Consider the following 13042-nt stretch of genomic DNA (forward strand, 5'->3'; position numbering starts at 1 on the left):
CGGTTCTCAGACCAGCACCCACATTCTAGTCAATCTGGCATGACAGGCCCACAGCACAGAAGACCGACGCATTCCCCAGAACACGGCTTAGGTGAAGTTCATTACCTCATAAGGAAATCTGCCCTGCAATTATATTCACCAAGCAACAATCATTGTTCATTATATCCTCCCACTACTTCAAACAACAGACACAGTTGTTTTGGCAATGGGCATAATTTTCTTTTTTCGCTACTAAACTGCGAATCAGCTATGGGGATCTGGGTTGGGTAAGTCCATGAGCGGTGCCCGTCTCATCCCTGAGTGGGCCCCCACAGGCTATAAATCAAGCTGCAGGTCCTTGAGGATTCTTACATTTAGTACCAGGGTATAGCATCTTAACTACCATATCAGAAGCAGAAATAACCCACAGCAGACAAATTTTGGCTGAGATTGTTAGCATTAATTAATATGGGTCCAGACTAGTAAATTACTCAACGGTTATAAATATTTCATTGCTTACTACGCATCAGGAAACAAGACAGAAAAGGTCCCGTCCCTGGGAGAGCTGACAGTCTAGAGGAGACAAACAGACACGTGATAAACACAACTGGACAAATGCCAAGCAAATAAGTTCAAGTGTAGTGAAGAGATAGAAAGTGACTGGGTAGGTACTTCGGACCAGGTGGCTGGAGAAGCTCTCTCTGGGGAGGGAACACTTAAGCTGAGAGTGGGCGACAAGGAACAGCAGCCATGTGGGATCATGAGGATCAGCGTCCCAGACAGCACGCTGGGCAGGGGCCCCAGCGCAGCTGCAGATCAGTGAGCTCAAGAAAAGGAAAGGAAAGTAACATGGCTGCGGCCTACTGAAACAGGAGCCAGAGTGGGACACGATGAGGACGTGGAGCGAGGGCGGCAAGGACAATGTCATGTGGTATTTATAAACCAAAGAAGTACCGTTAGTCCTATGTGCGAGAGGAAGCCTTGAATGACTTTAAACGAAAGAGTACCATGAGATCTACTGCTTTAAAGATCATTCTGAGAACAGTGTGAAGAATAAATCAGAGCCAACAAGAGAACCCAGTCAAGATGCTGTTGCTATAACAACGGGAGATGGTGGCTAGACTAGGGAGGTGGCACTGGAAATGACAGGCGATAGATTCAGGATGCGTTTTGCAAGTCGAGCCCATGGAGCCTGCTGACGATGAGATGAGGTAGGAGGAGAAATCGGGGCTGATGCGTGGGAGTTGGGCTGTAACAACAGGGTGGACAGTAGTGCCATGTACTGAGTTGGAGAGGACCGTGGGACAAGCAGGTCTGGGATGAAACAAACAAGACAGCTGTTCTGCCTTAAGTTCAAAGCCCATTCAAGCAGAGAATTCACATAGAATTGGATTACGTTCTGAGAAGAGGTCAGAGCAAGAAATGCAATTTTGAAAATTCTAAATGTAAGGTGCTGTCTGAAGCCCTGTGACCATGAACGACACGACACCTACAGGGAGATACATCAGAGACAGTTAAAGACCAGCAGTGCCCGTGACATTTTCAATAATGATATCATCCGACGAAAATTAAAAAGAACATCCTTCACAAAGATCGAATACTCTTTAACTTACTAGTTCTAAAGATCAAACTAGAACTTATTTTAGAACAAATGTACAAAATGCGTGCAGAATCCTGCACGGCACTGAGGAGCCCGCCTCCCACCACTGCCAGCGCTAGAGGGCAGCGCGGCCTACCCTGTCAGGCATGTTCACGTAGGTCCCCGCGTCCAACAGGTCCTGCACGATCTCGGTGTGGCCCTCTTTCGACGCAATCATCAACGCTGTGTTTCCATCCTTATCCGTTAAATTGACATTTGGATTCCTCTTCAAAATTTCTTTCACTGACTGTGTGTAGCCTCCTTTTACTGCCACGATAAGTGCGGTCATTGAATTCTAAAACGCAGAAATGTGCCAAAGAAACATTAGCATATTGTAGAAAACATATCGCTAATGCCATAATCATAAAATAGACATTTTCAAAAAGGTGAGCTATCATTAACAGTTATTTCTGATAATAAAAGCCAATATAAAGAACCAGAAATATACTAAAAATGGCTAGGAGGGATATTTTCTATTTTTGAAGATACGTTAGTTCTTTTGAGTCAACAGGACTGTTATGACATTTAATTCTTTATATGATAATCTGAAATTAGACTCATTTACAATAAACAAACCCTCTCACAAATGTAATGAAGTATAAAATCGTTGACAGAATGAATCAAAATTAAACACACTCTAAATCAAATAATCCAAAAAAGGTCTTTCCGACTTCAAACGAATGTTTATAATAAAAATCTATGAAAAAAAACTGAAGTAAAACAATGAATTAATAACTACAGGATATTTCAATAAAAGTATAATATATTCTTGTCTTTCACAGTGATCTAGAAACCACATTTTCAAAAACTCTTATTTTAAGCCCCCAAAACTAAGCCATAGTTCTCACATATTAAAATAACGTAGGCTTTTCAAATACTCTAGCAGTTAATAAGCATACAGACAAGCCATTCAGCCACTTGATGAACTGCCCAGAAAGGAAAAAGGCGAGAGGTATGACCTCCATGTCTGTCTAAGAGTCATGCTCTGTCTCCAGCACTAAAATATTATCTACTCCCCAAAGGCCGGCAGTGAGCACCTTCTGCCACTGCGGGAATCGGGAGGGACCGGCTGCTACCATGCAGCACGCGAGTACGATTCAGCGCTCACATCGTGACGCTGCAGCGGATTTGGTGGCCTCTCTCCTCAGAAGTCTTTCTGCGCCATCTCACGTAACACTGAGTACACAGAGTGCCTGTGTTCACCGTTTCTAGGCATAAACGTCATTTCCTTTAACTATACGCTATAAACTCAAAAGAAAAGCAATCTGTTGGGCTTCTCCAGTGTCTCTGGCACATCTGTCACAGGGCTGGGTACACATCTGGTGCCCAAAAAGGAATTAATAACTGCTAGTTGGTAGGAGGTATGGAACAAATTTCTATGCTTTCTAGGTTTTGACTGCTGATTTCCATTATTTTTAAATTTGTCTATTGGAGAAAGAAAATAAGTCACAGTAGAAAGTATCCAAAAACTAATATTATTTAAAATTTTAAATAAAAGGAATTTTAATAGAATAAAACTTTTTTTCCATAATTAACAGTGTTTCAAACTATTTAAGAGTATTTGGATTTACACTAAGATCACTATTGTTTTAGCCTAAGTTCATGTACATCAGCGACAGACCCTTCAGAGCAAAAGTTTATAATACACGATATCTATGTTTATCAGGATATAAGAAGGAAAATGCTTATTTTTCTACGTGTCACTTAAGAACTGCAGGGAAATTTCTCTAGGCATATACTAAGAAAAAAACATTATCTCCCTTAAAACTAAAAACATATCTCTATTATCGGGGGTTAAAATAGAAAAGATACTTACAGCTCCTTCTTGGTCGACATCAGCTCCCGTGGCCAACAAATGTTTCACGCACTCCAGATGGCCCTTGCGTGCAGCCCAGACCAGAGGGGTGGTCCCATACTATCACGACAAGCAGCACACTTACAATCATTGGCAAAGGTGCTCTAAGAGACTCTACCTCTCAATATAAAAATTATACTTTGTGTATTCTTAGATTACTGCTTATACCGATCGTAACCTTAATCATAGATAAATCATAGTTTCCCATTTCATTTCTTCTGAATAAATGATGAACCATCTTTTAATCAACTTTATAATCTTTTAACTTTTATAATCAGTGAATGACAATTTTTCCATCATAAAGTCATATTCTTTCATTTTCCGTAAGTTTTCACTGCTTCCCATATACCGTGAATTACCAGCTGAAGTTTAACAGACTGACCATAGGCAAAAACAGTAACCACCGAGTACCAAACACAGTTCCAACTACTTTACACATAAACTCATGTAATCCTTATCACAAGAATACGTACAATTCGCAATGTCGCATTTTCACAGGTAAGCAAACGAGGCCCTGAGAAGTTGGTTACAGGCTCAAAGTCTCAAAGCTTAACAGGTGGAGCAAGACCCATGAACCCAACCAGCCCACCTTCAGTCTGTGCTCTTAACCACCACTCCAAGTCAGCTCTACGTGTGACACAATAAACTGCAGCCTAGAAACCACACAAAAGCACCTTTTGCTAGAATATGATTCAAAAGGCGTCAGAGAATAATCATTATGCATAAAAGTTAACGCTTTCCCTTTGAGGAGCCCGGCTATGAAGAGACACAGGAATATGCTCAGTGACCTTTAATGACATGGTGGGGCTGCAGACTGAAATTAACAATGAATGAATGCCTACTTTCTATAACAGCCTTGTCCGACAGAACTTTCTGTGTTGATGGGAATGCTCTAATTCTGCAGCCACTAGTCACCTACGGCTACTGAGTACTTGAAATGTGGCAAGTGTGACTAGAAAACTGAATTTTTAATTTAATTTAATTGTAATTGATTTAAGCCTAAACAGCCGTAAGTGGCTGGTGGCTACTGAACTGGGCGGCACCGCTCAGTTAGTTACACCATGCATCCCAGGAAGGACACTGCTCAAAGTCGCGGCCCTGGCGCTCTTCCTTGATGGACACGACCTCATGACAGCAGAGTCACAAAGCTGCCAACACAGCACGTGGGGCCCGGAACCTAACAAAGTGGAGGGACGCATGAGACGAAGGCAGTTGTCAAGGCCACGGCCTGGGAGCAGCCTGACACAGAATAAGGAACTCCGGGGACCTTGCCGATTTCACCCTTACATCTATATTCTCCCAGAATCAGATTGTTCCCTAGCTTCTTCCTTTGTGGACAACATTTTCTCTGGCTGAAATGCCTTCCCTAACTCTACAAATCAAAAATCTGAGCCATCTTTACAGGTAAGTGGGCGTTCGTCCTTTGAACACCGACTGCATTTCACTTTTATGCTTCTCACAGAACTGGACTACACAAGGTCACATGCTATAAATTCTACTCTACCCACGGCTCTTCACAGTAGAAAATCTCCCTGTCGCATTACAAAGGATTCTTGACATCTGACACGACCTTCCTCACCTTGACATCCAGCGACCCTCTCTGCAGTCAGCATTCAGGGCCACATAGGGAAATCTCTCTCCTTTTTCTCAAACCCTGGCCTCTGTCCCTGATAAATCCAATCCCTTTCTGTATATACTCTTGATCCTATTTTCCTTGTTTCATCTAGAACTTTACCCAACGATCTGCTGCCACATCGGCCGTCTTTTCTTCTTTTCCCTCTTCCTACAAACTGGCTTAGGTCTCGCCTAAGAAACTTTTCCAACAAGAGGATATTCTTAAGATACTGAGGGCAAGGTAGTTGTGGGGTACAGCTCACAAGAGAAAGTGCAGAAAGGGAGTGAAGGCCTATCCTCACACATCATACTAAGGACTGATGTCCTTAGGATTTTAAGCATGAGAGAGAGAGAATGAAACTTGAATTTTAGAAAGACCATTCTGGCACTGATACAGAAAAAGCAGACAGGACTGAAGGTAGGAAGAAGAGTCACAACAGAAACATTCAAATGATGGAGACAGGGCGTCCTGCCTGTCTGCTTTCCTGGGAACGATGAGTGTGATATAAAAAATGGGACACTTAGTACATAACACATACAAGAGAGCCATCTATGACACGTACATCTATATAAAATACTCATAACCTCATGAGAGCGTATGAAAACACTCGGAACTCAGACACACCGAGCAGACGGAACATGGACCGCAACCCACCTTATCAGAGCAGTTGACTTTAGCACCATTTTGCAGCAGAAGATGCACTATATCTGCATGGCCCCTCCCCGCTGCCCAAATGATTGGGTAAACACTGTACTGCTGGGAGACAGGCCGGCGGGTAGGTTGGTCGACAGGAAGGAAGATAGGGAGACAAAATTTTTTAGGTGGATATTTACATCGTACATTTGCTAAGAAAAGTAAATAGAGTAATACAAACTAATATTTTTAAAATCAAGTTACAGACCATTCTCTACTTTAAAAACACACATAATACTCATAATACGTAATTGGTAATATACACTCAACCCTACATAACTATATATCGTAAAGACATTATTTTTACAGATTCAACACATTTAATGTGATTATCTAGCCAACGGGCAAGACTAACAGAATGTGAAACTTTTCTTATATAATCATTCCATTAACTTGAATAAAAGATCCTTTTTTTCAGCTTTACTGAGTTACAATTGACATAAAATTGTAAGATATTTCAAGTGTGTAACATGATTTGATATACATATATATTACAAAAGGGTTCCCCCATCAATAAAAGCTTCTTAATCTACAGTCTGAGATCAAGTCTCAAGCAGAGCAGTAATGCATATGTTACCACCTTTCAGAATGCACAGGAAAACGGTATGAATGTTTATATATGTCTCTTATTTAAAAAAAAAAAGTTTAAGAATGCATACCCACAGAAAACAGGCAAGATGACTTAAGGATTTCAAAGCCTCCTTTTGAAATGTTATATGATTATAATTAACATTTAAGCTCTAAGAGTTGCCTTTGAAATAAGCTAAGAAAAATTTCTGATTGCGTCTTGAAAATTTAGACAATATCCATCACTTCTATCCATTAGGAAGTCTTAAATACAATCAGCCATCAGCGTTGCCTCGGAGGACGTACCGCTCACGGTACTGACTGACGTCTCCGTTATCACTTACCAGACCAGTGACGCTTGGGTTGGCGCCGTGAGACAGCAGCAGCTCCACCGTCTCGGTGCGGCCCTTGTAACAGGCCCACATGAGCGCCGTCCAGCCTCCCTGCAGGAGAGACGGGGGTAAAACTCTGAGCTGTCTCCAAGCACGAAAACGCCATTAATGAAGTTCTTTCTGTGAATATTATTTATAAAATCATGGTTTCATGAAAGCAGTACCATAGAGTTTTAAATTCCCAAGCTCCCCAGGGAAATATACGATAGTACCTGACTGAAATAAGTCAAATCTCTTAAACCCAGAAATAATTACTCCAAACTTTGTACTACAGAATGAAAACCGAAACAGGAAACGTTCATGCTGGATTCTTTCCAAGATCTATTTCGCTGTTTCGAATTTTTTCTTCAGAATTTTTTCTATGTTCCGAGACAGTCTCCCGCTCGAATGAATCTGCACTTGTTCTGGAGGGGACTCCAGCCGTCATGTGCCTCCTGCATCGAAGCACTCCCTGTGAGCCCAGATCACACAGCGCCTCTGCCTACAAGACACAACGCTGAGGCCACGATGTGTAGATCTCCATCTCCAGGGCTGGGCGAAGTCGTCAAGTCAAGTACGAATTCACAGCATGATGCCTTTCTATTTTCTACGCTACAGAGCAATTTTTTGAGTAATTTTTTCTTTAGCTGTAATGCGATTCAATAAAAGAGACCAATGTAATCAAATTATACTAAGAAACGAAGGCTTTCAAAAAAAAAAAAATCAGTATCTGGACCAATCCACATTTGGTTCTGAGAGTATAAATCCTTCTGATTCTGCTTCACCATGCTTAAAAAAAAAGAGTTTTAAAAAATACTTGCCCTAATCTGAAAAAGGCAAAACTGTAGAAAGGGAAAACAAACCAGAGGCGCCCCGGGTCTGGGGAGCAGGAGGAGGGGCTGATTATGAAGCGGCAGAGTGAGGGTTCAGCTGAAGTGACAGAACTCTTCTGGACAGAACTGTGGTGCTGGGTATATGATATTATGTACTTGTCAAAACTGACAGAATTACACACCACGAAGACTGAATTTTGCTGTATGTAAAATGTTTTAACAGTCAACCAGAATGGCTGGAAAGACAGAATACAGACAGGGACAGAATCTAACTGTATTACAAATGAATCATATAATAACATAATTACTTAGCAACTGACCCTAGGTAACCTTGGAAAACAATATTTTGACTGAATACTGTAATGTTAAAAACAAGAACTGTGCACAAACACTGTACTTAGTATGGAAATCCGTTTCTCTCAGGATGTGGATTAGAAATTCTCGAACTACTTCATTTATACACCAGAGTGGAGTAAATAAGCAAATGTACTGTGTAGATAATGAGAGCCAGACTGCTCATCATCAGAGAAGAGTCACAGATTAGGGAGAGGGAGAAGGCTACATGGACTGAGCTGGGGGTATCAACCCAGTCTCTTTTTAAAATATATATACAATAGGTAGTTACAGAAATAAACCCACGTGCAAGAGTTAGTATGCAGACATGTATTTCCTACCTCTATCCGCTGGGAATAACTACAACCAGTGACAACCCATTAGCAATAAGCACACCTAACATCTAGATACTGATTTCTAAATATCATTTTCCAATAAAAGGCACCAAGGTTCCTTGGAAAACCGATTCCAGGGCTGATAATCAGGAAAACAAGCCAAGGAAAGCGCAAGATATAAACCTGAGCCTGAAGCTGCTTCTGGTACCAGACAGTAAGGAAGTGCTTAATCTTACAAGGGCACAGAAGTGCCCAATGGCCAATGGACGACTTGAGCAACAAAACAGGTATAGAACTGAATTATAACCCAAAGAATAAACATTCATGAGTCCACACATATTTACATATGAGACAGAGAGACAGAGAGAACTCTCCTTTGTAAAAGAATTCCAATTAACAAATGTAGAGGGAATGAGGGAAATAGAAAAATCATCATAACACCCCAGCAATAATTATGCATGCAAGATACATTGATAGGTGCTCAAGCAAATGAAAGTTTAATCAAAAACACGGTATTTTGTGTAGTATCAAAGTATCTTCCACAAAATATCCAGTAAATATAAAGGGAAAAACAGTAATCTGATGACAAAGAAACCTGGCAGACATCATCTTAACCAAGAGATGAAGGCTAACATCGCCCGTGGCTCAGTGTGACATCAGCCACCTAGCCGGTGCCTGAGAAGGGCCCACGGCCTCTACAGTGCGTTCCCAACAAGACACAGCCTCAATCTAATCACGGGAAACTGAGAGACATCTAAAAACGCCAGACGAGTAGTCCTCAAGTGTCAAGGTCATGAAAGACAGGAAAGGCTGACATAATCTATTTAGGTCAAATGACAGAGCTGGGCATTTATCAAGTCTTACATAAAATACACAGTATTTTAATTTGTAAAATGCCTGCTCAGAATTGTTTTAATACCATGACCTCACTTTAATTTGTCACCCTATGCAAGAATCTATGAGCTAAAAATTTTATCTTGAGAAAATTATGTCCAAACTTGCAAAATGAAAAGATTGGAACTGACTGTCCACAGCAAGAGCCGTAGTTCGGCACCTGTCTTCTCAAGCAAGAATCCTCACCAGACTTCCTGACGGCAAAACCTGGAATTATCCTTGAACCCCAGATGACCCCCCAGTGGTCACCCCCTTCTCCTTACACGAGCCCCAGGGACCAGGCCTTCCCCCACAGCTCAGCGGCTGCGACCACCCACCCAATCCTCTGAGCTTAGGGCCCGTTCAACAAAACAACTAAGGGAGACAGACAGTCCTCCATTGCTCTGATTTTTAGTGTTTTAAAGCCAAACACAAAGACCCTTTAAATATTAAAGGTGTTGTGATGATTACTGTGGGGAAATAAGCGCTATGGAGAACTAAAAAGCTTAAGAAATCATTTTTTACAAATCTTACTAAGTTTTTACACGTTCATAATGTGTACGTTATACTTCCTGGCTCCCTAATACGTGTGGAAGAATGGCAGGGGAGAAAGCCTGGGCAGTAAGGCAGACCTCTGGGTTCAAAACTCAGCCTGACGGCTTAACGGCCGGGTGGCTTTAGGCAAAGAGCACTTGTTCTGGTCCCAACTTCCTGAGCTACACACACTGAGCACAAAATTAACCCTGAACCACACAGAGTTGTTCTGAGAACAGTGGATATAATATAATATTAAGTGTGAGATGGTAGAATGCTACTATTTCTTAAAAACTTGAACTACCTATACTTCATAAAGCATCACCGACAAAGTAACACATGTTTTATATATCAAAGCAAATCAATTCCTTCCTTTCTTCCACTCTTAAAATTAACTTTTGAAAAGACTAAATATTTCGCAGAATAAATATGCCAGAAATGATCTCTTTCTTCACCTTTATGTTTTAAGCCGATGCCAAGATTAAATAAGAACCAGGATAATTAAGAATCATATCTCGTTAAACTTAGAATGTGTACAGATGGCATGTCTCAATACAATTATATTTTTAAATAAATTTATAAATATTACTCCGAAAATTATGACTTTAAACAACTGAAATATTTTTAAAACTATACTATGTCCCTCTTAAAGTTCTTCTTAAAGGAAACAATTCTCTCATAAGTTCTAAAACATTGAATGTTAAAGGGTAATGAGGCGTTTTTAAAAATATTTCAGAATTTTAAACTCTAACAACTGAAAATGATGACCGAGAACATTCTAAAAGAGGTATACTATATCGCCTAAGTTTTAAAACATTCTTGAGGGTCGTTTCCATGCCCAGTCACAAATATGTCATCATCAGATCACCTCACACATAAAACACGCGACCTCACACGTATCTGCTACTGTCAGGAAGGCTCCCGTGGACCGACGGCGGCGCGGCGAGCGCACGTACCATGTCGCGGTGCTCCAAGTCCGCCCCGCACTTCAGCAGCTCCTCCACGACGTGCACATGCCCTTCCTTCGAGGCCGATATAAGTGCCGTCCAGTTATCCTTGAACACACAGACGGACGGTACCATTTCAAAACCAAAAATAACATTTCAAAATGAGGGGGGAAATTCGACGTACATACCAAACGATCAGACCACACTGACTCGTTCTGACCCACTCTGAACTACTCTAAAAAGACACTGAAGTCTAAGCTCTGGTAGGAGTTTATCTGTCTACTCGTGTACCGCGATGCTGTAGAAATGGTTTCACGACTGCTTGCTCAGTCTTGTCATTGGACTTTAATCACAGACTGTGTTCTTTAAAAGGGAGAAAAGATGACTATCAAAAACTCAAGGCTAATCCTCTGGCTAGCAACTACGATTACGAACTGAAATTAAAGACTGTAATTAGATTTAAGAGCATGTTCACGGCTACCAAACTAAAGTGATCCCAGGTGATGAGTTTAGAAACTATGTGATAAGGAACTATTCTCCTTTATTTTTTAAATAAAAGCCACAAGTATCCTAACCTAACTTTTATTTGTGAGTATAATTTAATTCAAATGATCATTCAATTAAAATCATCAATTAAAAAAAAAACAGATGCAACTCTTAGATTCTAAAAAACAATTTCTAGAACAAAGAGACAGTAAGAGGAAAAGTAAGCCTCTTGGAAAAGTAATTTATCCTGCAGAGGTGATATCAGAAGGGACCACACCTTCAGGCTATTATCATGTGTAATGACATTTATAATGATAAGATACCATTAAGGGAAGTTACATAACAATACGACTCACACATGGATATTCACTAGGCAGGCGTTTAATTTTATGTATATGTGCTTCCTATAAGGCCAGTGCCATCTGTATACAAAAAACATGAAATGCTGAGAACTCTCATTCGAAGTAAAAATTTCTCTCCTATATGATCTTTTATAAAAACTTGACTTAACATATAATGAGGCAAAGCTGATATATAACTTAAAATACAATGTGTAACCTATTATTATTGAATCACTTCTTAAAATCAAAGAAATGGCAACGTTAAGGAAAGCAAAAAAGACAAACGAGTAAATTATTTCAATATATACCAAATCTTCCAGGTTGCAATTGGCTCCATTCTTAATTAATTCTTTCACTATTTCCAGATTGCCCTGTTCGGCAGCTATCATCAATGGAGTCTGGCCACACTGGAGAACATAAAAGACAAAGAGAACTTGTCAAGATGCTGTACTTTAACTGAAATGCCAGTTAAATATACCACACTTACGTTTTCGTAATAGTAAGTTAAGTGATGTTTACCGTATTTCTTAAATTTAGAAACACCTTTCAAATCTTAAGTTTTCAGTTTACTAATAATGTAAAAGTCAGAGAAAATGAAACTTTTTTTAACCACAGCTTTAGTAATCTGTTTTCAGCACTGCAATTTTATTCAAACTAAGGAAATATAAACAATACTAGGCTCTGAAAAGCAATTACCACAAGGTATATAAAAATCTTAGGATATCTATGGTAACCAAATCCTCTAACAATACAGTTAGAACATAATACAGAGTGTGGTTTAAATAATATATCAGGACTAAAAGGACAAAAGATCACACATATACACACACCTATATGTGTGCAACACCAAAATCACTTTTCGTTCATCTTATCCACTGGCAAAAAAAATTACACTACACTGAAAACAGTTTTAAGAAACAAAACCATTTTTCTGAAGTTTTATAAAACATACCTTGCCACTAAAAAATTCATATAAAAAGTCTATTAATCCACGAAATGTTGCAACTCTGGTGTTCATGATGAAATAAAATCAATATTTTATTTACTTGTCTTGCTGAATAGAAATATCTAATACAAGTTACTGAAAATGGTAAATACATACTTGTCTTATTAAAAAGAACACAGCATGCCGGGTCTTCAAATTCTCAAGGTGTGTAGAATGAACAACTCAGAGAGAGAACTGGGGCTCCATTAAAAAAAATATTTCGACAAGTCCTAATTTTGTCTCGACAATCTATTTATAGGAAAACTGGATCTAGAAGTCTCTAAAACCTCCTAGAAACATTTTAGATTTTAGTAATCAAACTTCCTGAATATCAATTATTCCACCTGCAAAACGGTCAATCATAAATCAAATTCAATATGCAGTCATTTATGTTAGTTCAAATGTATTCCAAAAATATGGAATTTGAAGTACTTTTAATCAAAGAAATCATGATGTAATTTCTTCTAACAATATCACCAAAGGTGAAAACTACATATGTCTTACTTATTCGCCCTCACCCTTCGCAGGGTCCTACCCATAGAAGGTAGTCAACAAACATTTGTGAGAAGAATTTAATTTCAGAAACTTGGTCTTACCTCATTTCTCTCATCTACATCTTTGCATTTTTCCAGAAGAGCTTTCAGAGAAGGAATATT

General features: G+C 39.6%; 1 protein-coding gene across 1 annotated transcript in view; it reads right to left on the reverse strand.

The window, feature by feature from the left end:
* KIDINS220 (kinase D interacting substrate 220) overlaps nucleotides 1–13042 on the reverse strand; it is a 92558-nt gene that overhangs the window by 60456 nt on the left and 19060 nt on the right. The window contains exons 3-8 of the mRNA XM_025045789.1: nucleotides 11710–11808; nucleotides 10584–10682; nucleotides 6693–6791; nucleotides 5743–5844; nucleotides 3435–3533; nucleotides 1716–1913 (exon numbers count right to left, since the gene is read on the reverse strand). Of these exons, the coding sequence (XP_024901557.1) occupies nucleotides 1716–1913; nucleotides 3435–3533; nucleotides 5743–5844; nucleotides 6693–6791; nucleotides 10584–10682; nucleotides 11710–11808 (696 nt within the window). The remainder of the gene's footprint in view (nucleotides 1–1715; nucleotides 1914–3434; nucleotides 3534–5742; nucleotides 5845–6692; nucleotides 6792–10583; nucleotides 10683–11709; nucleotides 11809–13042) is intronic.

This window comes from Pteropus alecto, unplaced genomic scaffold, assembly GCF_000325575.1.
Source record: "Pteropus alecto unplaced genomic scaffold, ASM32557v1 scaffold61, whole genome shotgun sequence".
Classification (NCBI taxonomy): Eukaryota; Metazoa; Chordata; class Mammalia; order Chiroptera; family Pteropodidae; genus Pteropus; species Pteropus alecto.